This window comes from Pseudopipra pipra, chromosome 7 (genome assembly GCF_036250125.1).
Source record: "Pseudopipra pipra isolate bDixPip1 chromosome 7, bDixPip1.hap1, whole genome shotgun sequence".
In the NCBI taxonomy this organism is placed as follows: domain Eukaryota; kingdom Metazoa; phylum Chordata; class Aves; order Passeriformes; family Pipridae; genus Pseudopipra; species Pseudopipra pipra.
In genome coordinates this window covers 39,567,250-39,590,263 of record NC_087555.1, presented here as the reverse complement: position 1 = coordinate 39,590,263, position 23,014 = coordinate 39,567,250, and the positions used below count along the sequence as shown (strand labels likewise).

General features: G+C 57.1%; 2 protein-coding genes across 2 annotated transcripts; one reads left to right on the top strand and one right to left on the bottom strand.

The window, feature by feature from the left end:
• The first annotated feature begins 2,983 nt into the window (after nucleotides 1-2,983).
• On the top strand, nucleotides 2,984-6,095 carry ERMN (ermin). The gene is made up of 3 exons (XM_064661768.1): nucleotides 2,984-3,441; nucleotides 3,723-3,809; nucleotides 5,452-6,095. The coding sequence occupies exons 1-3, from the start codon at nucleotides 3,195-3,197 to the stop codon at nucleotides 5,877-5,879; spliced, it is 762 nt and encodes a 253-aa protein (XP_064517838.1). The 5' UTR covers nucleotides 2,984-3,194; the 3' UTR covers nucleotides 5,880-6,095.
• A 4,234-nt stretch (nucleotides 6,096-10,329) lies between these two features.
• On the bottom strand, nucleotides 10,330-22,051 carry GALNT5 (polypeptide N-acetylgalactosaminyltransferase 5). The gene is made up of 11 exons (XM_064662062.1): nucleotides 21,908-22,051; nucleotides 20,793-21,820; nucleotides 18,742-18,908; nucleotides 16,973-17,092; nucleotides 16,468-16,603; nucleotides 15,978-16,097; nucleotides 15,527-15,644; nucleotides 15,004-15,327; nucleotides 13,575-13,655; nucleotides 12,332-12,493; nucleotides 10,330-10,740 (listed from the first exon to the last, which is right to left on the bottom strand). The coding sequence occupies exons 1-11, from the start codon at nucleotides 22,049-22,051 to the stop codon at nucleotides 10,594-10,596; spliced, it is 2,547 nt and encodes an 848-aa protein (XP_064518132.1). The 3' UTR covers nucleotides 10,330-10,593.
• Between the last annotated feature and the right edge of the window lie 963 nt (nucleotides 22,052-23,014).

Sequence of the window (23,014 nt, the reverse complement as noted above, 5' to 3'; positions counted from 1 at the left end):
GACCTTGTAAGGGTGCTTACCTGCTCATCTGGGTTTTGCCTAGTGCCTAGACCCTCCCACTGGGTCCCTACCCCCTGTGTGTCATCCTGCTCTGTGATCAGGGACAGCAGATCCCACCTCCCACGTGCCATTCTGCTCCTCTGGTTGCTGCAGCCACCCCTGGCTCTTCCTTTCCCCGTTGGCTGCTGGGCTGTGCTCCCGTGTGGCAGCAGCTGGTTGTGCCCAGCTCTCTCGGCTCTGGGCAGGTCACACAGAGGTCATCGCAGGCAGCTGAGTTTGCCCCAGTGCTGCAAGGCAAAGGGGAGTCACACCTTATCCACAGATAGATCCAGGAATGTGCTGCTGTGCTCCTGGTTCAGACTGGCTCTCACTGCTCTGCTGTGCCACACCAGATAGGCAAGAATAAAAGCTTTTTCTTCTTTAAAGGCTTGAATAGGCAGAAATCCACCCCCCTGAGTTTGTGTAAAAGGAATGTTTCCCTGCTCTTGAGAGGTGGCTTTGCCCAGCTGTTTACAAACAGCTGCCTGTGGTGGGAAGAACCTGCAGCTGCTGTTTCCTGGGGGAAAAGTTAAAATCCTGAAATTTTCTGTTGAAGAGGAAGTCCACGATACGTTTTTTCATATATAGAAGGTATGATAGAGTGAAAAGCACAGTTACAGTATCATTTAGGTTGGAAAGGATCTCTAAGATCATGCAGTCCAAATGCTTGGATGTAGCTTGTTAACATGATCCACGGGAGTGTTCCTCTGGGTGTTTAAGCCAAATGTAATCCCTTAATCCATCCTGGCTATGTGCAGGAGTGGGAATGTTTGGCTCCAATACCACCCTGCCTGTCATCCTGCCCTGGCTGTCAGGTGGCATCTCCCATGATGACCCTGGGTATGTGGCTTCTGCTCTAGAGCTGCTCCAGAGCCTGTGCAGGTCCGTGTGCTCCCCTGGGCTGCCCAGTGTGTGCATCAGCTGCTCCTGGAAACCTGAGGCTGGAGCAGGAACTGGGGAGCAGAGACTTGATGACAGAGGAGCCTACAGAGCTCTCCCAACACCCTGCCAACAAACACAGAATCCTAGAATGGCTTGGGATGGAAGGGGTCTTTAAGATCTCTTGATGAACCCCCTCTGCCATGGGCACTCTGCCAACACTGTGCCATGGCAGCCCCTTCCTCTTTCTGCAGTGGACTCTCACGGTTTTCCTCACTGACAATCAGATCCCTGCTGTGCCCTGATGCCTCTGGCTGCTCAGGTGCTGTGTCTGAGATTTTAGCAAAGGACAGCTGGAACAGAAACTTCTTGTGGCGCAGGTGACAGGGAAGATGGTTTATGTGACTGATGCAAATGGTGCCTCGAGCATGGGGCGCTCGTCTGGGAAAGGTGACTCCTCCAGGGCTGGTGTGTAACCAACAGATGGCACCAGGAAATACCCAAAATTCTGTCAGTATCTTTCTGCAATCAAGAAGTCAGGGATATGGAAGTAGCTTGGTAAAAAAAAAAAAAAGATATGCCTATATATTATATATATATATATAAAAGATATTTATAACTCCCTGACAGAAGAGTGGAGCCAGGTGGAGGTCGGGCTCTGGTCCTGGGGAACAAGTCACAGGATGAGGGGACACAGTCTCAGGTTGCACCAGGGGAGGTTCAGGTTGGATATCAGGGAAAATTCCTTAACAGAAAAAGTTGTCCAGCCCTGGCACAGCTGCCCAGGGCAGTGGTGGAGTCCCTGTCCCTGGAGGGATTTAAAAGCCCTGTGGATGTGGCACCTGGGGACCTGGGTTAGTGGTGGCCTGGCCAGTGCTGGGAGATGGTTGGACTCGATGATCTCAGAGGGCTTTTCCAACCCAAATGATTCAGTGATTCAATAATGACCGAAAGGAACCTTCTCCTCTCCAGCCACCAGACCTTGCTGGGTACCCAGCCTCTCCTCCTGAGGGCACCAACTGCCCCATGTTGTCAACTCACTTCCAAACCTCATCATCCATTTTTCTTGGACAAATTTTGCCAGCAAAGGGTGGATTTTATAAATCAATTACACCAAACTCATTTAAAAACAATAATGAAAAGTTGTTGATTTAAAGACACAAACAGATGAACAAAACCAGTGGAAAGACTTTGGGTCCATTTCTAATCAAGGGCTGAACTCAACAAGAGGATTTCCAAGCCTTAAAGCCCAAAGACATCAGAAATGTTGCATTGTACAAACACAGAATGTCATTCACAGCAGGAGATTACACTCTTACATAAACCTGGCTTTGGGCACGAGGGTTGAGACGAGTTCAACTGTGGCCAGAAATGCCCTTGTGCTGCTCGGGTGATCCTCCTGCTTCCCTCTGCAAAACACTCTCCTTGCTCCTACTAGACTTAGGTCCAAGCAATGGTCACTGATAGAGCCATGGAATGGTTTGGGTTGGGAGGGGCCTTAAAGCCCGTGCAGTCCCACCCCCTGCCATGGGCAGGGACACCTTCCGCTGTCCCAGGTTGCTCCAAGCCCCGTCCAACCTGGCCTTGGACACTTCCAGGGACCCAGAGGCAGCCACAGCTTCTCTGGGCAGTGCTGCCTGTCCACGGCACGTGGGTGGGTGTGGGCCGAGCGTGGCATCGCGCCGTGTGCGGGGCATGTGCCCGCCCGGCCGGGCTGTGCCCCCTCAGGGCAAACTGCTGCCATTGTGTGCCCGCAGCAGGGCGAGGTTCAGCGGCACAAACCCCACGGGGAATGTTAAGCGGGTTAGGTGGCAGGGCGCTGGGGAAGGTGGTCACCCTCCGGGGATTAGGGGTCGGAACAATGGCCGTCCCTGTGACCAGCAGGGACACAAAGGGCCATTGTGCCCGGAGCACAAACTCCTGTTCATTCCCGCGGGGCTGACATGCCCACAGCCCCGCTCTCCGGGCCAGCACAAAAGCTTCCTTGCTTCAGATTGTTTGTTTATGTAAATTATAATGGTGCGTTTAATTATGCAACGGGCAGAGCCTCAGCGACAAGGGAGGTGCTGATTGGGCTGGCAAGCCCCGGGCACAGCGCATGGTGCGGCCGCGGAGCCGGCACAGGAGACGCGCCCGGAGCATCGGAGCGGGGGAGCAGACCCCGGGGCGCAGGGGTGAGGAGAGCACTCCCCACCCCGGGCCGCAGCAGTGGGGCCCCGGAGTGCCCGGCCCCCGTCGGTGGGCACGGCACGGCAGGGCAGGACACGGCCCTCAGCATGACAGAAGAAGTGCCCGCAGCAGCCACCATGCCGGCGTGCAACGGGAGCGTTCCCCCGGGGGACGGCCCGCTCCAGGGCATCGGCGGGATCGACCAGACACCAAAATCTGCTGGGACGGTCCCGTGTGCAAACGTGGAAACCAGCTCTGATGCTCCACCTGCAAAGGAAGCTCCGGAGGAAAACAGAAATTCATTGGCAGAGGACATCGCTCCGGGGGATTCTGCAGGAGAGAAGCCATGCCGAGGTACCGTATGGGGCTGCTTGGCTCTTGAGAGTTGGGAGAGAAAAGCTCTGGTTTTTCTATAGCCTGATGAATAACGGGACATGCTGTGCATGTGAGTCAAAATTCCTAACCTACGGTAGCTGTAACAGGACTCAGAGTATTTCCGGGGACACGTTTGAGGGACTAGTTTGTAACTAAAGAAACGAACGATTTCTAAATCTGCTCTGAAAATCTGACAATCTGCAGCCATTAAAACCTGATTGCTCCATGAGCCCATGTCTTCTGCTTTGTGTTTCCCAAAGAAAAGCGAGAGGAGAAGGATGGGATGCTACAGCAGGGAGCAGCGGATATCCAGGACACAGGGACCGATGGCCAGGGATCAGGGGAAGGTAATGCAAAACACTGTCTGATGTGGGGTTTCCCTGACACGTAGCAATGAGTGGCCTTCAAAAGTCAGTGGATACAGGTGGTTATTAATTTTTTTTAATTGGGTCAGACCCTTCTATTCCAGAGAGCAGTGACTCATTTCTCACATGCGGAGTTGCTGCACCTTAGAAACCACGGCTGGTGTCTTCCTTCCTGAGGTTTTGCATATCTCCATGACCATGGGGTATCAAAGCAACGTGGGGTCTTTGACCAGGAGATCCCCAAAAGCTTCGTAAGGTTGAGGGATGCTCTATCTTCTGCTTCATGCCCAGAGGAGAACCTTGGGAGGCTGCCGGAGGCCTCAAAACCCAGACTCTTTTCCTGCCTGATTTATCAAGTGTTGAATCCCATTTCAGAGAACCATGGGGCTATCTGCAGAAAATTGCTCTGCTGAACACTTGCTCCTCAGTTTCACTCTGCTCATTTCTGGGTGAAAATGGCAGAAATCCGTGGGAGCCAGGGCTGGAGCCTCAGCCGTGTCCTGGGTGAGCGGGGCTGCAGGGGGGTCACTGCCCGCCCCGGCCCCGAGTTAAAATGTACTGGCTATATACATAGATTAACATATTTAATTACACTGCAAACTGCAGCCACTTCTCCAAAAGGAGTAGTATTCTATGGAGTATTACTAGAGGAGGAGTATTTTATGGAGTGTTACTAAAGGAGGGAAGCCACATTTCTCCAAGGGGGGCTCCAGGCATTATTCCTTTCTGTGTCTCCCACCAGTGGGCTCCTGCCTGTCTCTTTGGCTTTGGCAGTGGTGGGACAAGGGCACAGGGCCAGGGGCTGCTATAGATGCTCTCCCCTGAGCTTTGAAGGTGGCTCTAAAAGAGGAACAGGCTGTGCCCTGCAAACGGAAACTGCTTTCATTAAGAAAAGGAAAAATATCTGAATATTTGTCATGGGCAAATTAATATTTCGTAGCAACCACCTAGGCTGTGAGGAGGTGAATCATGGTGGAGGCTTTCCCACTTAGAGCTGACATCCATATTCCAGCTGTGCTGCTTTAGGAGCGCACAATAAAACCTATTAAAGGATCTCGCAAGGCTCCCCCCGGCCCCGCCCCCCAACCACAAGCACTTTATCTTGAAATTGCAGGCAGCTTTTTAGTACCCAACCAATTTAGTCTAATTAATACTCTGGACCCCACAGGCAAAATGTTGAATAGACCATTTGTTGCGACACTAAAGCATCATTACCGGCAGAGACGTGCCAAACAGGACAAATGGGAGATGGCCCTGGCAGCCGGGGCGGCCACCGCTGAGGGAGGGACACGTCCCAGGGGGCACAGCTGGGCACTGCCTGCAGAACGGCTCCCTTCTCCTTTCCCTTCTCCTTTCCCTTCCCTTTCCCTTTCCCTTTCCCTTTCCCTTTCCCTTTCCCTTTCCCTTTCCCTTTCCCTTTCCCTTCCCTTTCCCTTTCCCTTTCCCTCCCCTTGGTGGGAATGGGGGTAGAACAGAGAGAGGCATTAAGAAAGGGGTCCAGCCTGGCGGTGCAGGGCTCCCCTCACCCTCTGGGGGGTGGGGGCTCTGGGGTCACCCCCGGAACCCGCAGGGGTTCCCCGTGGGGTGCCGACCCCTCCTCACCTGCACCCTCCGTGTCACGCAGGGCCGGGCGGCACAGAGGGGCTGCCGGTGGGCACGGGGGAGCCACCGGTGCCGACAGCCAGTCCCAGCGGGGAGGCAGAGGAGAGCCGGGCAGCCAGGGCTGATCCCAGAGGGGACGTGGCCGAGGAGGATGCGGAGGATGCGGAGGAGGAGGACACGGAGGAGGACGAGGTTCAGGTGATCGAAATCAAGAAGGAGGACAGCGAGGCGTCCCGCCTGCAGCAGGACAGCTGCAAGGAGCCCTCTGCCCCTGCCAGCCCTGGCTGCAACTCCCCGCTGGAGAAACCCGGGGAGCAGCCCAGCCTGGGTAAAAAGAATGACATCTCCAGACACAGCTATTCCAGATACAACACAATCTCCTACCGGAGGATCCGGAAAGGAAACACCAAACAGCGGATCGATGAGTTTGAATCCATGATGCACTTATGAACTGAGGGGGAATTGCCCAATGCACCAAACCTTCTCTCCGGGTTTGGGTTTATTTTGTTCCCCCAAGACATGTCTCTTCACACAACGTGAGGTCACTGCTTTTCTCCTTTTTGTACGTGATTTATAATACACTGTGAAAATTTAACATCTTGGCTTTGACAGGGGCAGAGGTGTCCATAGTGCAGGAAAATAAATAATCAGTTTGCTAAATACAAACCCATTTGATTTTAAGGTTATCCTCTTATTTTCTCTTCAACTTTATAACCGTGTTCAGACCACAGGACGGCCCGAGCTGGCCGGGGCTCCTCTGGCTGCCGACGCGCACGTGTCCTGTGCCGTCAGCTCGCCCTAATGAGCTGGCAGTGGGTGGCACTGGCCAGGGCTGGGGAACAGTAAGAGACAACTCTTGGCAATCCCCCCATTCTGCTGTGCATCCGTGCTGGTGCTTGACAGTGCCCCGACAGCCACCGTCCGTGCCCAACTCGTGCTGCAGGGATGGACTGGCATCCCGGGCAGACAACGGTGTGGGAATGAAGATGAGAAGGCACTGAGGACCCTGAGCCCTCCCTGCTGCCCCTCACACCTCCCGTGCTGTGACTGTCAGCACCAGGTAGGTCTGGCACACATGAGGTCAGAGGTGTCAGCATGATGTGGGGTTGCCTGCCTGTCCACACCGTGGGCACTGCCAGGCTCACCAGCTGCCGTCCAGCCGTCCTGGGGGGACAGTGACTCTGCAGTGCAGTCAGACACACCGGGCTCCTCTTCCCCCCCAGCCCTCCTCACTGTGGCAGCCCCCAGCCCTGGCTGAGGACCCTCACCCAGCCCAGGGGCAGCCTGGGGCAGGGGGGCTGTGCTGGTGCCCAGTGCCATCTCCAGCACAGAGCTGGGGTCTGGACCAGCCCCGAGGGCAGCAGCTCACCCAGCACATCCCTGGGTGTGCCTCGGTGTGCCTCTGGCAAACCTGGCCACTACCAGGAACCTCTATTTTCCCAGTGCCACCAGGTCAGACTCTCTTATGTCTCTTCTCGACTAAGTTTAGATGCAAAATTAAAGATTGTTTTGTGAAAGCCAGGCAAGTTTTAACCATAATTTTTGTCTCATTTGAACACAACCCTTCTCCATTTTCAAAGACCTCTGTGTAACCACCATACAGTTGTTGCAATCTTTTTTTTCTTAATGTTTTACAGTCAGATTTGTCTGGAGTTGGGACTTAGCTTTGCAATTGTCATCCCAGAAAGCATTTGGGAAAGCTGAGAACAGCTGGCAAGGGAGAGGAGGTAAGGACAGAGTTATACAGAGGCCTCCTGCAGCCATAAGTGCCTTTTTAAGGATTAGTTTTACATCTCCAGCAGCACTGAATATCGTTTTGATTCTTCTTGTTCTACATAAAGGCAATTATTTATTGGCAACGTGAAAATAATACACGGCAATTCTGCATTGTGCCAGCAGACACAGCCCTCATTGTGCCATTCACACTTGTTTGTTTGCTCCTTGGCCTGGGGAAGTTCTGAGCTTTGCTTGTACCAACTTATACTGTGGGTCTGTTCCCACTGACAGCTGCCCTGGGCTGCTCTGGGGTGACACATCCCTCTTAAAGACGTGGTCATGGTAATTCCAACCAGGGCCAGGCTGGACGGGGCTGGGAGCAACCTGGTCTAGTGGAAGATGTCCCTGCCCATGGCAGGGGATGAAACAAGATGAACTTTCAACCCAAACCATTCTGTGAATCTATCATTCTTTAAGACCATTTCCAGACCTTTCAGTGGGAAAGGCTCCCTGAGACTTTCAATGACCAGGGACTCACTTTTTACCTTCCTTGCAAAGCAGCACTTGCTCAGCCGAGAGCTGCAACGCCCTCTCCTGCTTTCCTGAGTAACTGGAGAAATAAAATTAAAAGTGCTGGGATGCTCTAGGGGCCTGAGGGCCTTTCCCACAAGCAGCTCCCCTTGCCAGACCCTTCGGGTGGGTGGGTGTGGGGTGGACAGCAACGGGTTCACAGGTAATGAAGAGGCAGAGGTGGGTTACTTGCCCTGTGGCCATCACCATGGTCAGTGGGTCGGATGGGGCACACGGAGCAGCCAGGCAGGGAGGTGCCTGTATGGCATGTGAGGTAAAGGGACACCTGGAGATCTGGAAACTTGTCCCTTGGAGCAGAGGCACTTTCAGGCTGATTAGGGCATGGCAGTCACAGCCCCAGCTCAGCCTGAAAAGCCTTTCTCTGTGTTTCCACTGTTTCAAATGTGGGCTGACAGCAGGTAAGAGCTGGAGCCTTATGGAGGGTGTTGATGCCAGATGCCACAAGCTGCAGCAGCTGTGGGTGCAGCAGCCAGCCAGACTACTGCCCTGCCCTGCCCTGGGATCCACCACGGCCAAAAATCGGGGGAATTGGAGCTTTGAGGGTTCTTTCTGGGGTGAGGCTTTGTGGTTCAGCCTGGCAGTAACTCGGGCAGGAGCCCCCAGAGAGGGTCCATGTTGGTCAGTTAACTCACTGCACTCAGAGGAAGCAGCTTCACCTATTATCATTTATTCCCTCTTTTTAAACCTTTTTTTTTTTTGAGTATAACAAATGGGGCCTCCCACTGTGACCACTTTGATTCAGGGCACTCAGTGATGGAAGCACAGCACGATGTGCCGTGTCCCTCCCCACCACAGCTCCAGAAGCATTTGCTCTCCTCTGGAAAAGCTGTGCCTGTTTCCCATTGCTGACACAAGGGACATCAGGGGCTTCCATCCCCACTCCAAGCAGTGGTTCTCCCGCTGTGGTGCCTTCCTCCCTGACCTCCCTGCTCACACAGCCCAGGCTCTGAGTGCCCCGAGGAGCGACGCACACCCCGGTGTGTCCGTGGGGACGGCGGGAGCAGCTCGTGGGGAGCAGCAGGACCGACGCCCCTCACCAGGCTGCCGAGCCTGCCGGAAAAATGCTCTTGTTTCTGGAAGACTGGGCTGACTGGTGCCATCGGAACATTCCTAGTGCTGAGCAACAGCACGGCCCCAGCTCACTGCCAGCAGCCCCGAGGCACCCTCCAGTCCCGGAGCACAGATCCAACGTGGAAGTGAGCATTTACACGAGCGGGGCCCGGCGTGCGAGTGACAGGGCTGGCGATGGGATGTGACCGTGACATACGACTGCCTGGTGCCTGCTCGGTGACAAGTGATTGAATGTCAGCAAACAGAATCTGATGAAATTCATGCTCCTGATACGAGCTGACTGCCCAAACGTCGTCTGTGTCATTTTTCTGATAGTGACTGCGGGCTAGCTGCGCTGAAGGAGGGAGAGGAAATCGGGAAGACAGTTGCAAAAGGAGTCAACTGGGAAAATCTGTTGGGCCAGTCAATATTTTGGCAGACTGAGCCTGTCAGATGCTGTCAGCACTGATCCACCACATCAGAGGCAACAATATGCCATGGCCTTCTGAAGAACCAAAGGAGAGGTACGGGGGTGTGTGAGGTGGGACAGCAGAGGCTCGGCCATGGTCACAGTGCTGTGAGCAGCCAGTGCGATGCTCAGCCCTGGGTACCCTGAGGGCTTGTGCTGGAGCAGCCCCTCACCTCAGCACAGGGCAGGGGGCAGGAGGAGAAGTGCTGCCTCCCCCCATGACCCCACAGCAGTACAGGGAGCAGCCTCCCACAGTGGGAATTTCCAATGGGAACAGGGGGGGAAACCCTGCCTGGGATGCCCAGGTGTTACATACCCTGGATCTCACTGCCCTGGCAGTGTGACAGGTGACAGAATTCATTCTCCCCTCAAATCTGTCCCATCAATGACTGGTGATGGCTTTTGGAGATCAAGAGTTTCACAGTAAGGACAAAACCTGCCCATGACAGTGGGTTCAGAGGCAGTTGGTGTGCAGATCCTGGCCATGACAGGCAGCTTGGGCCGAGGGAAGTGCCAGTGCTTGTGGGGAGCCCCCAAAAAGCCACAGGGGCTTGGGGACACAACTGTGGTGCTGGCAGCCCCAGGGTGGGACAGCCTGGCCACCTGGAGTGAGGAGTTCCCTGGCTGGCCACTGCTGTGCGCCACTGCCAAGAAGTAGGATAAACCTTTGGATCCCCCCTCCAGCAGCCCTCTCTCTGCCAAGCAGAGCCAGGCACATGTGCCCTCACTGTCCCCATGGCACGGGCAGGGCCTGCTCCAAGCTTCTGCCACAGCCCCCGGGTAACCCCATCAACATTCCCCTCCCGCTATTAAAAGTGGCTTTATGGATACCCCATCAATTCCTCATGGAGCTCTGGTCCTCACCTGTCAGCCAGCGGGTGTCCCAGGGTGGGAGCCTGTGGCTGGACCCAGTGTGGGCACCACGATGGATTCCTTTGATGTGCTGGTCAATAAACTTCCATTTTCTGGAGAGGAATAAGCAGCCCATTTTGCTGCTTACAGACTTACCTGGAAGTATTTCTGCAGCTTATGCTGCTGTCAGGGGGAACTGAGGGATGTTTGCTCACAGTAGGATGGGGACTTCAAAAAATATTTCCATTTAATAATACAGAAAGTGAGTTTTTGCCAAAGTCTCCCCCAGTGAGGGAGCACGGGGCTGATCTGTTCAGGCGCTGTCAAACCCGAGGTGCTGCTCTTGGTGTTCTGCTCCCTCCATACACTGGCATTAAATCACGGATTTCCACTGTCACCTGGAAAGGCTCTTCCCCTTTGGTAGCTGTGTGCCCTCGCTGAGCCCACAGCTGGAACCACAGCAGTCCTGGTGCAACTGGGCTCCCTTCAGTCCACGTGGTAATTGCCAAACTGCCACTTCTGATAAGGGTTTGTGGAGTCACAGGCCTTCACCCTCAGGGCTTTGTAAGAGGGATCCACTTCCAAGCAAGACGGCTGCGGGAGGTGCTGGTGCTCGGAGATGATGTGGTCGCTCTGCAGGGGAGAGAGACAAGGCTTAGGGGGGCTCAGGCTCCAGTGCCCTGCAGCATCAGCTCAATTTGCTTACCAAGAAAGCTTGGTTTACAGAATCACAGAATCAATTAAGTTGGAAAAGACCTCTGAGATCATCGAGTCCAACCTATTCCTTATGGTGTGCCCTTTTTTGGAATGTCCCTAATATATGAGATGTCTGCTGACTTACAGAGACTTTGGGGCAGGATCCAATCCTGCACCTGTTGCTGAGCCAGGATCACAGCACACCTGCTGTGCTTTCTGGCTTTTCCTTCACTGGGAATGGAGAGATGAGCTCTCTCACTGTCAGCGTGCCAAAGGGACTCACTCTGATGGCATTTGCTACACGGGGAATGTACAGCAGGAGGTGGATTTTTGTATTGTGCAGTTTGTTACTGATGAACTCAAAGCACAGTTACTGTGCTGAAAAAGATGTCAGGTAATTCAAATGCTGGGGCAGTACATTGGGTTGTGAAAGAATTAAGAGTCTGAGTGATCTCCATCCTTTAGTTCTTCACATCTACTTGGATTTACCCACCCACCCCCATGGCCAGCCAAGAGATGCTGTAGGTGCTGCCACAGGCAAGGGACACTGTCACTGCCTGGCACTGCAGTGACTCTCAGGATCAGCTCAGTAACACCGAAATGAAACACTCCTGACGTGACGTGTAGAGTGGGGTCTGGGCAGAAGCTGGATCTTTGTGCAGACAGTAACTGCACTTCACATCATTAAACAACACAATGACTGGTGTCAGGAGAGGGTAAAGCACCAAGACTCCTTCAGCCAGCAGCCACTGAGCTCCCCTCAGGCTCCTATTGCTGGCACGACTGAAATGGGACCACCAAATCCATCTCACCCACGGCTCGAGGTGAACCCAGCTGGAACAGGAGACAAGTCCTGTCTGTGCCCCACACAGCTGCCTGGACATGTTCGCATATTTTTCACAAAGTGAAATGACAATTTCACAATTTTCAGTAAGTGGATGACAATTTTCCTGTATTTTTCCCCAAACACCCAAGGTGAGCCTGTGACATTCTGGCTTTGAACACAGGAACTTGTCGATACCTTGTGTAACTCAGCTACAGTTTTTCTTTCTTACATGAAGAGTGTTTCTTTCTTAACTACAAACTATGTCATTTCAGAGCGTTTTGGACAACTCCTGACAGAGATACAGCCGTGACTCTTTGTGCAGTGCAGGTAATTAACACAAGATCCATTCTTTTCCGTTCCATAGATGCTTTCTTTAAAACCCACCGTGAGCTGAGAGCCAATCAATACTGAGTCATCTCCCTGTAAGTGCTATCGACAGTTTCCATGTAAAATCAGGACGTTTTGTTACTGCTGTGGAGGCAGTGCCAGCGTGCCCCCAGCCCGGCACACGGTGTGGGGGTGCTCATCCCTTGGGCTGGCACAGGGGCCCAAGGAATGGCAGGGGTGCCAGGGACCAGCTCAGGGGGACAGGCGCCTTTGGCAAAGCAGGGACCAGAGGGCCAGGGTGCCCCCCTTGCTGGGCTGTCGGTGCCCATCGCCGTGCCCGGCTCAGTGACCCTCCCAGGACAGCGCGTCACTCACCAGCCCCGGCCGGACGGTGGCCAGGGACCTGTGGAGCCAGGCCAGGCTGCGGCTCCTGCCCTGGCAGCGGCGCAGGCCCAGGGCCCCCAGGACACCTGAGGGGGCGAGGCAGAGCTCCCCGTGCTGGATCAGCCTCAGCCAGGTGTAGTTGAAGTGCTGGTTCTGTGGGGAGAGAGCGGGCAGAGCTGTGACCCCGCCAGGCCCCCCCAAGGGCACGGCCAGAGCCGGGAGAGCAGCTGCTCGCCTGCCCCTGCCCTCGCCCAGGACCAGGGCTGAGGAAAGCCACAAGCCATGGGAACACCTGTCCTGTGGATCTGCAGGGCTAAAAAGATCAGGACAGCCCCAGCATCAGCTCTGGGAGTGACTCCTGCTGCAGCCACACAGACCCCCACCCCCATTGCTGCCTGCCCCTCTGCCCTGCCACCTCCCCTGGCTGCTCCCAGCACTGGGGCACAAAGGGATACATCCCCAAATGAGACAGCCCCCCCCCAACATGCTCGCCTGTGCCAGAGCAGGGAGCAATCAGCCAGAAATTGCCTAAAAACACTGTCTAGGAAGGAATGACAGAATCCCAGATGAGACTGAAAGGGACCCCAAAGCTCATTTCGTTCCACCCCCCTGCCATGGGCAGGGACACCTTCCACCAGCCCAGGTTGCTCCAAGCCCATCCAGCCTGGCCTTGGGCACTCCCAGGGATCCAGGGGCAGCCAGAGCCTCTCTGGGCAACCTGTGCCAGGGCCTTGCCACCCTCACAACCAGGAATTCCTTCCCAATATCCCATCTAGCCCTGCCCTCTGACAGTGGGAAGCCATTCCCCCTCGTCCTGTCCCTCCAGGCCCTTGTCCAGCTCTCTTGGAGACCCTTTACACAGTGGAAAGGGCTCTAAGGATGGGAAAGACTGGCCAGAGTGGCTGCTTCCCATCTAGCCCAGAGTGCAGCTGGCTGTTTTGCAGCAGCACACAAAGCACAAGCTGATATTTAAATGTTTCATGTGCAGGCTCATGGATTCATCAGACTTTCCTGTTCCAGTCAAATTTGCTGGCTCAGGGGTTGTTGGTGGCTACAGGCTGTGCCAACAGGCAATTCCTGCCCCTTGCTGCTCCCAGGCATTGCCTGGCCATGTTCCCAGGTGGGAAGGGCTGTGTCAGCTCCCGGGGAGGGAGCAGGTCACCACAGGAGGCACAGGGACTCTGTGCCATGTGCTCCAAGCAGTGTGACACAGTCCTGTGCAGGGGGTCCTTACCGTGTTGTTCACATCACACTCCTCAAAAGCCAGAGCTGGGCCTTCCACAGCGACACATCCTGCCAGGGCCATGTTAACGAGCTGGAAAACAGCAACAAAATGCAGATGTAGACATAAATTCCCAAGGTGGGGGACAGGCTGTTACACTGCACTTAACCTGCTGGATTCACAGGACTGTCATTAATAACTGCCCATGTCACTATGCGAGGCAGAGAAGAGTGTCCAAGGCCAGGCTGGACAGGGCTTGGAGCAACCTGGGCTAGTGGAAGGTGTCCCTGCCCATGGCAGGGGGAGGGAATGAGATGAGCTTTAATGTCCAGTCCCACCCAAACCATTCCGGGATTCTGTGGTTTAGGAAGGGAACCTGTCCCTGTTCTGCCTACCAGCTGCCCAGCAAGGGGCTCGTGGAGGCAGGACTGAATCCAGAACGGCCTTTAAGGTGTTTTCTGCCCCCAGCCCGCCCCCCTTCCCCGAGGTGCAGGTTCCGAGCCCAGAGCGGTGCCGAGTCCCCCGGCCCCCCGCGTGGCCCCGGTAAGGCGGGCGGCTGCTGCGCTCTGCCGGCTGCGGGCTGCGGTGCACACCGCCGTGCATACCCGCGGAGCACACCCGCCGTGCACACCCTCGGTGCACACCCGCCGTGCATACCCCCGGTGCACACCCGCCGTGCATACCCGCGGAGCACACCCGCCGTGCACACCCTCGGTGCACACCCGCCGTGCATACCCCCGGTGCACACCCGCCGTGCACACCCGCCGTGCACACCCTCGGTGCACACCCGCCGAGCATACCCTCGGTGCACACCCTCGGTGCACACCCGCCGAGCATACCCTCGGTGCACACCCTCGGTGCACACCCGCGGTGCACACCCGCGGTGCACACCCGCACCCGAGCGGGCGGGCACGGACGGAGGGAGGCAGGGAGGGATCCCCCGGGACCACCGGGCGGTGCGGGACCTCCCGCCACAGAGGGACTTCTCGACCCCGGGGCACATCCCGCCCCCGGGAAGATCCTGCCCCGCGGGCGCATCCCGCCCCGGGGACACATCCTGCCCCGCGGGCATATCCTGCGCCTCAGGAACATCCCGGCCCGGGAGCACATCCCGGCCCGGGAGCACATCCCGCCCCGGGGCGCGTTCTGCCTCCGGAGGCTCATCTTGCCCAGAGGCACATCCTGTCCCAGCACTGCCTCGAGAGCAGCTCCACTGGTCAAACACCAAACCGGTTCTCCAGCGGGAAATTCCCCCTTGTATCCGTGACCTGCTTTTTACAAAACCGCGGTGGAATCCAGCCTCTGTGCTGTACCAGATATCCCAAACGCTGCCCCAGGCCAGGGAAGCCGTGCAGCAGCAGCGTGCTGGGGTGCTGCCCAGGGCCCAGCCAGCCCCTGAGAGCCCGTGTGAAGGAAGGACAGGGGGTCCTTGGGTGCGTACCAGCCCGCTGGCTTTAACCAGGGGAGCTTCCAGGTCTGGGTAGACGTTCTCCAGGTACCACCGGAAACTTTTGCACTGGAGCTTCTTTCGCAGCTGGATTTGTTGAGTCAGGTCTCCAACATCCACGTTTTTCAAGACCAAGTGGTAAGCGTGGCCATAGAAGAGCTCCTTGTACTCGTCCAGCCAGACCTCTGCCACACGGGCCAGGTTCCGCTCCACTGTTCTCACCCGGTCTTTGGGGAAGGAATAAGGATTGTCATTCCTGAAAATGTGCCCAACTCTGGAGCAGGGAACAATCTCGATCTCTCCTCCGCACATCCAGACCTGAGAAACAGAAGTCACTGGTAGAAACACGGGCAGATGACGGGTGCTGGCTTTGTGCAAGCCAGGAGAGAAGCAGAAAGCTAAGTGAGGTGCCAGGGGAGATGGGGTCTCCAGCACGGAGCTGCCCCTGGGGAGCCCCTGCCTGAGCCTCATCACCCACCCAGGCAGGAAGGGGTGCAGGCATGTGACAGTGACCTACCTTGAATGAAATCTCCATATTTTCTCCTCCCCAAACATCCAGTCCTGGGTCGTACATTCCCAGCTCAAAAAAATACTTCTTATCGATGGAGAACAGGCCACCTGCCATGACGGGGCACCTGGGAACAGAGAGGCACATGGTGTGCCAGTGGCTGTGACAGAGGGGGTATTTGGGTGGCTTTACCCAGCCTGAAACTGCAACAGGGCAGGAGAAAGGCAGTGGAATGTTCTCCCAGCCCTGGGAGCATCGCTGACACGCCAGCAGTGCTGTGAGTGGGGGGAAAGGCTTCCCGGGCTTTGCCCGTGCCTGGTGGGATTGCCCACAGTGTATCTGTGCCTCTGCTGCCCTGGCAAGCAAAGGAAAAACACTTGGCCTCAAAGGAGCCTTTGCTGTTAAATTATTACCAAAGGAACAGGCTGGTTTGCAAAGCTTTCACATTTGCCTTTTTTACCTTATTATATCAGTCTCCTTGATTTTATTTGCCTCGATGACCTCTTGTGGAATCTGCCTCCATCCAAAATTCATTGGCCAAGTAAAAATCCCACGCTGGAAGTTGTCCACGGTCATGTAACTAAATGGAGAAAAGATGGGGATGACTAATTCTGAGTCACATTCCTGATTGAAATGTCACCCTTAATGAGTGAAGATGAATATCTGTATGTAATTAAACCAGGATTTTAACAAATTTCATCAGGAATCCTCTTCATGCACTAAAAGTCATGAAAAGGGAAGAGGTGTGTGTGATAATCACAGGGGCCATGTTCACAGCTAATGCTAATTTCTGGTGTACAGCAACGTTCCATGTCCCCTGTGGAATGCTGCTGGAGGCCAGTTAGGAGGTCTGAGGTCATGTCTGCCTGTGATGAACACACTGGTGGTCCCAGTAAGGGATTTCACTTGAGCTTCCAGCATGGATCTGGGGATTCCCAGGGATGCCCCACCTCATGTCCTTGTCACTGATGACCTCAATGACGGGGCAGGCGACCTTGGTGCGGCGCAGTCGGACCCTCTCTAGCAGTGGCTCCAGCCAGCCCACGTTGCACTCCACGTGTGAGTCCAGGAACGTCAGGACTGCCCCTGTGCAGAGGCCAGGGCAGTATCAGGCCCTGGGCACCGTGACCCCAACCCGTGCTGACCAACCTCCCTGGGCACCCCGCAGGCTCAGGGTGCTGCCAGTGGTGCCACGAGCCCCCTTGGCTCCCCAGACCCTCCCAGCCACAGCCCAGAGCATGTTTTCACATGGCAGGTTCCAACAGAAACGGCCACTTTGGTGCTGACATGGCCTGGCCAGGGCAGGCGGTGGATCTGGGGTGATCTTTCATCAGCTAGAAATCCCGATGAAAGGACACCTGTAGTGCCTCGGGAAGGACTAATACCCAGTGCTGGAGACACCTCCCCTGCACCTCTGGGGGGTCCCAACCAGCTGGAACACGGCTCTTGTCCTACCTTTGGCGACCTCTGCTCCCGCCAGCCTGGCCCGGATCAGCCCGTGCCTCTCCCTGAGGCGCAGGATCTTCACTTTTGGGAACCGCGCCATGTACGTGTCCAGCTGCTCCTTCAGGTACTCTGCAGAGGAGGAGGAGAGCACAAGGCTGACTTACCCATTTCCACCCACTTCCAGGGTGAAAAGCAGCAGGCAGGTTTTCCCTGGAAGCATCTCCAGACACACCGGGATCCTCAGCACTGGGATGTGAACATCTGGGCACAGCTGCAGGGCTTCTGGTGCACAGTGTTGTGGTGCCAGCCTGCTCTCCAGGGAAACAGCCAGTTGCTTCAGTGCCAGCTGGTTTAGGCTGAAGTGATGAGCCTGCAAATCTCTGTGGGAGATCTCCTGTGTGCCATACTCGGTGACGGGTGTGCTGCTTTGTGGCCTCACTCGGGTACTTCATGATCCAAACCCGGCTGTTCAAAGACTCCAAAATTAGGGGTTTTTTTCTTCATGCACTATAATTGCAATTAAAACCTATTATTTTGTGCTCTACAAACTTCTCGATATTAAGCACCGCACCTAAAGATCCAGGGTTTAAACTGCACAAGGGTTTGCTGTGCCTCATCTCTACTTTTCAGGTGCTTTTGTCATGGTTTCCCATGGCTGTGGAGGCAGCTCGTGGCCAACTCTCAGGAAAAAGAGGGTGTGAGGAAGGTGGGAGTGCCAGGCAGCCCTGGTCAGGGGCACAGGATCCCAATGCTCTGCCACAGGGCTGCAGCTGCTCCAAGCACTCGGTCTGGACACAGACCTCCCTCACCCATGGGCTTTCTTGGTGTTCCCTGGTTTTCTTCCAAAGAATAGACTTGTTTGCATTCCAAAAGCCAGTTGAAAAGCTTTGAAAGGCTCCAAGGCTGAAGCATTAGTGACAGGTTTGCTGTGGGCCACTGCTGCTGCTCTGGGGGTTCCAGCAGTGCTGAGCTGGGTCACCTGCACTCCCCAGGTTTTGGGTGCAAACCCTGCATTTCAGATGTTCCCTGGCTAACAAGCACATACAAGGTGAAACCTTAGGAAGAAAGTAAAGAGAACTTGAAAAGATGCTTTTGAGGGGAAATGGTAGGAATGTGTTATAATGATTATATTAAAAATCAGCAAACTGAATCTTTTTCCTCTGTGTTGCCTTTTGTTGCATTGATGGCTTGCTGTGTGCATGGCATGAGCTCTGAAGTCCATCTGAGAGAGCACTTCCCCTGAAGAATCAGCGGTGGGGAAATTACATCATTCCTAAATTTTTAAGGGCTGAAGTCAGCAGAGAGCTGAGGCATCACAACTCAGAGGTTTGGTATCACCTGAAATGCCAATGAGAGGCACTGGCATGGGAGATCCCGGCTCACCACCACTCCCACCACAGCTCCCTGTCCTCTGAGGCACTGGGCAATGTGTCCCCTGCACTGGGAACATGGGGGCTCGTCTGGGAGCTGCACAGAGAGGGGTGCACAAGCCCTTGAGCCAGGGACACCCTGAAGATGGGTGGGCTGGGCAGGACTCAGCTCCCTGGTGCTCCTGGAGCCTGGTGCCTCCAGCAGCCTCTGCCTTGATTCCCCACAGCCACCCCCAGTGCCCACCTGGCCTCTGACCCCCCTCAGCCCCCAGCACAGGCTGCACTTCAATACAGCCCGAGGAGAAAATGTGATTTCTCTCTCCTATTCAGAATTGAATTACAGAGAACAAATTGCATTTTGCCCTGGAGTTATATTAGTTTCATAAAGGCAGAAGAAGCTTCACCTACCCTTAGTGCTGAAGTCATCCACCAAAATGACTTCCTCAATCAGGTGTGGAGGGGACCTGCTGAGGACACTGTGCACGGAGCGCAGCAGGGTGGACCACACTTCATCCACGAAGCACATGATGATGGTGGTGGTGGGGAGGTCGTCGTGGACACGCTGCTCGGAGCACCTGCAACGGCAACACGGGCTCACGGGTCACACTCCTGAAAACATCCAGGCTCAGGGGCTTCTGGGAAAATGCACAGGGAGGGGGGGAAGCCAGACGTGGAATACAGAGGCAAAGCTCTGCAATGTTGGGAGGGGGAACAGAGGGGTGAGGGGGGAACCCCTTCCACAGCCCCAGTGCCCCTCTCGTGGGCAGCCCAGCAGGTGCTCACTCGTTTCTGACTGGGACCTATTCTGAAGAAAGTTCAGAGGTATTTCAGGACTTCACAGAAGTGCTCTGGGCAAATGAAAATCACCCCAGAATTACTCTGTCACAATCCTTCTCCTGCTCTCTTGGAGCCCTGTTAGGCACTGGAAGGGGCTCTAAGGTCTCCCTGGAGCCTTCTCTTCCCTAACTCTCTCAGCCCCAGGACTACTGATCCAGGCTCTGCAGGGAGCACTCCCCACAAGCCTCCTGCCCATCTCACTCCTCCTCAGGGCCTCTCCCCACAGCCCTCCTGCAGGGACATGGTGCCTGGTGAGCACCAGTGTCACCAACAAAGGAACAAGCACTGTGCATGGTTGGAGGCTGGGACACGACACGTTTCCTGGTGGCCAGATTTCAGTGGTCTAGACCAGTACTCCAGCAAGAATCACAAGAGGAACTGAGGTCTAAACTGGGAGGGACTGGAATACACCAGCAAAAAAGTAACGTGTTGTTTGATTCCCGAGAGCTGCCAACCACCACTGCCATGAGCTGGCAACAGTACCTGCCCACGCCACCGAGCTGGGGACAGAGCCTGCACAGGTCCCTGATGCAGCAGCACACACCCCCAGGAACGTGCCCTGTTTGGCCAAGGTGTTCCCTGTGACGGCAACGCCTCTGCTCCTGGGCAGGTGCGTCACTCCCCGGAGCTGCTTCCTGCTCCACAGCTCCAAGGCTCTGCTGTCCACACTAATCCCAGGGCTGGCTTTGTGCCACCACGGCTCTGGTCCTGTGCACAGGTGGTATGAGGAAGCAGCCCCAGCTATCTCCCTCCTTCCCTGCTCCAAGTCTTCCTGTGCAGGGTCTCACCTCAGCAAGCACCAACAGCATTGTGGGAATGTCTGCACTGTCCTGCGGGATGGGGACAATCACGGCACAATTCCCACCCCACCGTACCCACGGTCTGTGAGCACAGGAGGAGGGACACAGGAGGGTCTCTGCACAAGGCAGGTCTCCCACCTGCCCAGGGGCTGAGAGACATCTGTGCCAGGAAAGGCTGAATGTGAGAGATGAACCGGCCACTCACCTGAGCTGGCACCTTCCCCAGCCCTCCCTGCAGCTGCCACAGAACCACAGAATGGCTTAGGTTGGAAAAGACTTTTAAGATCATCAAGTCCCGGCATCAACCCCACACTGCCAAGCCCACCTGGCATGGCAGCTCAGGATGGAGCCCCCCTGGCCCCTTGCCCTTCCATCAGGGAGGTGCTGCCCATGCCTTGTCTTGCTCTCCTCTATTGGCACTATGGGAGGGAGTGACTTTTTTGAAGTGCAATCCTGACATCTGCAGAATCAACTATACATTTCATAGGGACAGCTGGAACCGTGTGGGAGTTTTCCAAACCCAGCTTTGAGCTGCACCTGACGCAGCAGGTACAGTGTTCTAAGGCACAGAGAGGCCTGAGCCCATCACCTGCCCTGTGTGCCCTGATTCTTTGGGTAGCAGGGTTCAGTGGGTTACAGCCTGCAAAAGTTACCAGCTTTACATTTTAACAACAAAGTGCTCTGACTTGGACAGGCAAGAGGTGTCTGACAGGTAGCACGGCCAAAGCAGAGGGCTTGGTGCCCCCAGCAGCCCTCCCCAGAGCCACCTGGCCCATTCCCAGGGGGTGAGGCAGGGATTTGTGCAAGGGGAGTGGATCTTACCCGGCAGGCCTGGTGTCCGCGATGGCTCTGTCCACGGGGATCAGATCGCTGAGGTAGACATTAAAGTTTCCTTCTTTCCATCTACTTTTTGCTTCTTCTTGTTTATCATCAGGGACTGCAACAGCATGTCCAAACTGGCCGGGAGCTCGGGGGTCTCTCGGGGCAATCGTTGCATCCACAGACAGGACCCTGTGCATCCCCGGGTTGCCACCCGCCTGCTCCTGCCCGTCCTGGCCAGTGCCAACCCCCCCGAGAGCTGCTCCTGCCTGCTTCTGCCTGTCCTGGCCCGTGCCAGCCGTTCTGAGAGCTGCTCCCGCCTGCTCCTGCCCGTTCTGTTCAGTGCCAGCCGCCCCGGGAGCTGCTCCTGGCGTCGCACCCGGCTCCCGGCTCCTGTCACCCCGCGCGGTGGCCCCGGCAGCGGCAGCCGCAGCGTGGGCACCATCACCGTTCTCGTTAAAAAGTTGTTTGTGCTTTTCCTGTCTCGCCGTGGCGTTCCCCGCAGAGTGGGGTCGGCGAGGCGGGACTGCGGGGCTGGCGGGGTTCTTCCCCTCTTTGCTAATGAGGATGAAGCGAGTTTTGGAGGAAGTTTCCTTCTGTCCCGTGTGTGTTTCCTCTGGTCCAGGCTGGGCGCCCGCTCCCGGTGCCCGGGCTGCCAGGCGGGGCTGTGCCGTGCCGGGGGGACGCCGCTCGCTGCCGTCGGCGGCGTGTCCGAGTGTGCCCGTGCCCGTCCCCCCGAGCCCGGCCGGCCGCGGGGGCTCGCTGGGCGGGGGGCCCGGGGGCCGGCGGGGAGGCAGCGATGCCCCCCGCACCTCGGCCCCGAGCCCGGCGGGGGCTGGTCCCGGTCCCGGCTCCCCCGCTGCCTTCGCCGGCGCCCCGGGCGCTGCCGGCGGCCCCCCGGCACCCCTGCCCGCGGGGGCGGCGAGCGGGGGGCTCGGGGGCGGCTGCACCGGGCCCGGCGGCGCATCGGGGCCGCGCCGGGGCCGCGCCCGCTCCTGCCCCTGCCCCTGCCCCTGCCCCTGCCCCTGCCCCTGCCCCGGCCCCGGCCCCGGCCCCTGCCCCTGCCCCTGCCCCGGCCCCTGCCCCTGTCCCGGCCCCGGCCCCTGCCCGCGCCCCGCCGCCTCCCGCAGCAGCCGCCCGCCCGCCTCGCCGAGGGAGAGGCGGAGCGCGGCCATGTCGAGCAGCACCCAGGCGACCGAGGCGGCGAATACGAAGGCCAGGGCCCGCCCGCTGCCGCGGAACAGCCGCCGCAGCCCGCTCATCCCGGGCGGGCGCGGGAGCCGCCGGGCCAGCGGAGCAGGAGGCGGGATGGGGATGGGGCCGAGATGGGGCCGGGACGGGGCTGCCCCCGCCCCGCCCGCGCCGGGACCCGCCCGCCCTGTAACCCGAGCCCGGGGACCGCCCGGCCCCGGCCCGCACCCCCGGGCCGGGCGGGGCATCGCGGCCGACGGGGGGGCAGCGGAGCTGTGGCCCGGGGGGGGACACGCTGGGGACCGGTGATGTGGCTCGGGGATCCCTGCCCGGGGAGCGGGGCTGTGGCTCGGGGATCCCTGCCCGGGGAGCGGGGCTGTGGCTCGGGGATCCCTGCCCGGGGCCCGGGGCTGTGGCTCGGGGGGCTGTGGCTCGGGGGCTGTGCGTGTCCGTGCTCCACGTGGCAGCTGGCGCGGCGGGCGGTGGGTTGAGCCGCTGCTGAGGACGTGGGTGTGTTTCACATCCCGCTCAATTACAGGGCACGGGAGCCACGCTGGCGAAGCCCGGCAGCCTCCCGTGGGCTGAGCCGGAGGACGCCAAGAAAGGAACCACCGACGAACCACCCTCCTGCTCCGGCCCTGGACCACAGGCTGGAACGTGGCAGGCTGTGCTGGCAGTGCTGGCTGTACCCGCTGTCCTGGCTGTGCCAGCTGTCCAGGCTGGGCCATGTGTTCTGGCTGTGCTGGCAGTGCTGGCATGCGAGGGCTGTGCAGTCCGACAGTGGGGACACCTCGCACAGCTGTGGTGGCAGCCACTGGGGGCACCTTGCACAGCCACGCCGGCAGCCAAAGCACCTGCTGACACGGCCAGGTGAAGGAGCTTTAGGATCAGTTGTAATGTGTGGGGGAAAGTTCTGAAAACTCAGGGTATGGGCACTGAAGTGAAAGAGGAAAAAGCCTGAGATGGTGTTTTGCAGCTTTATTAAACTTAAACTCCCTTAAAGCTCTCTGGTAATAATAAATGTAATAGCAATG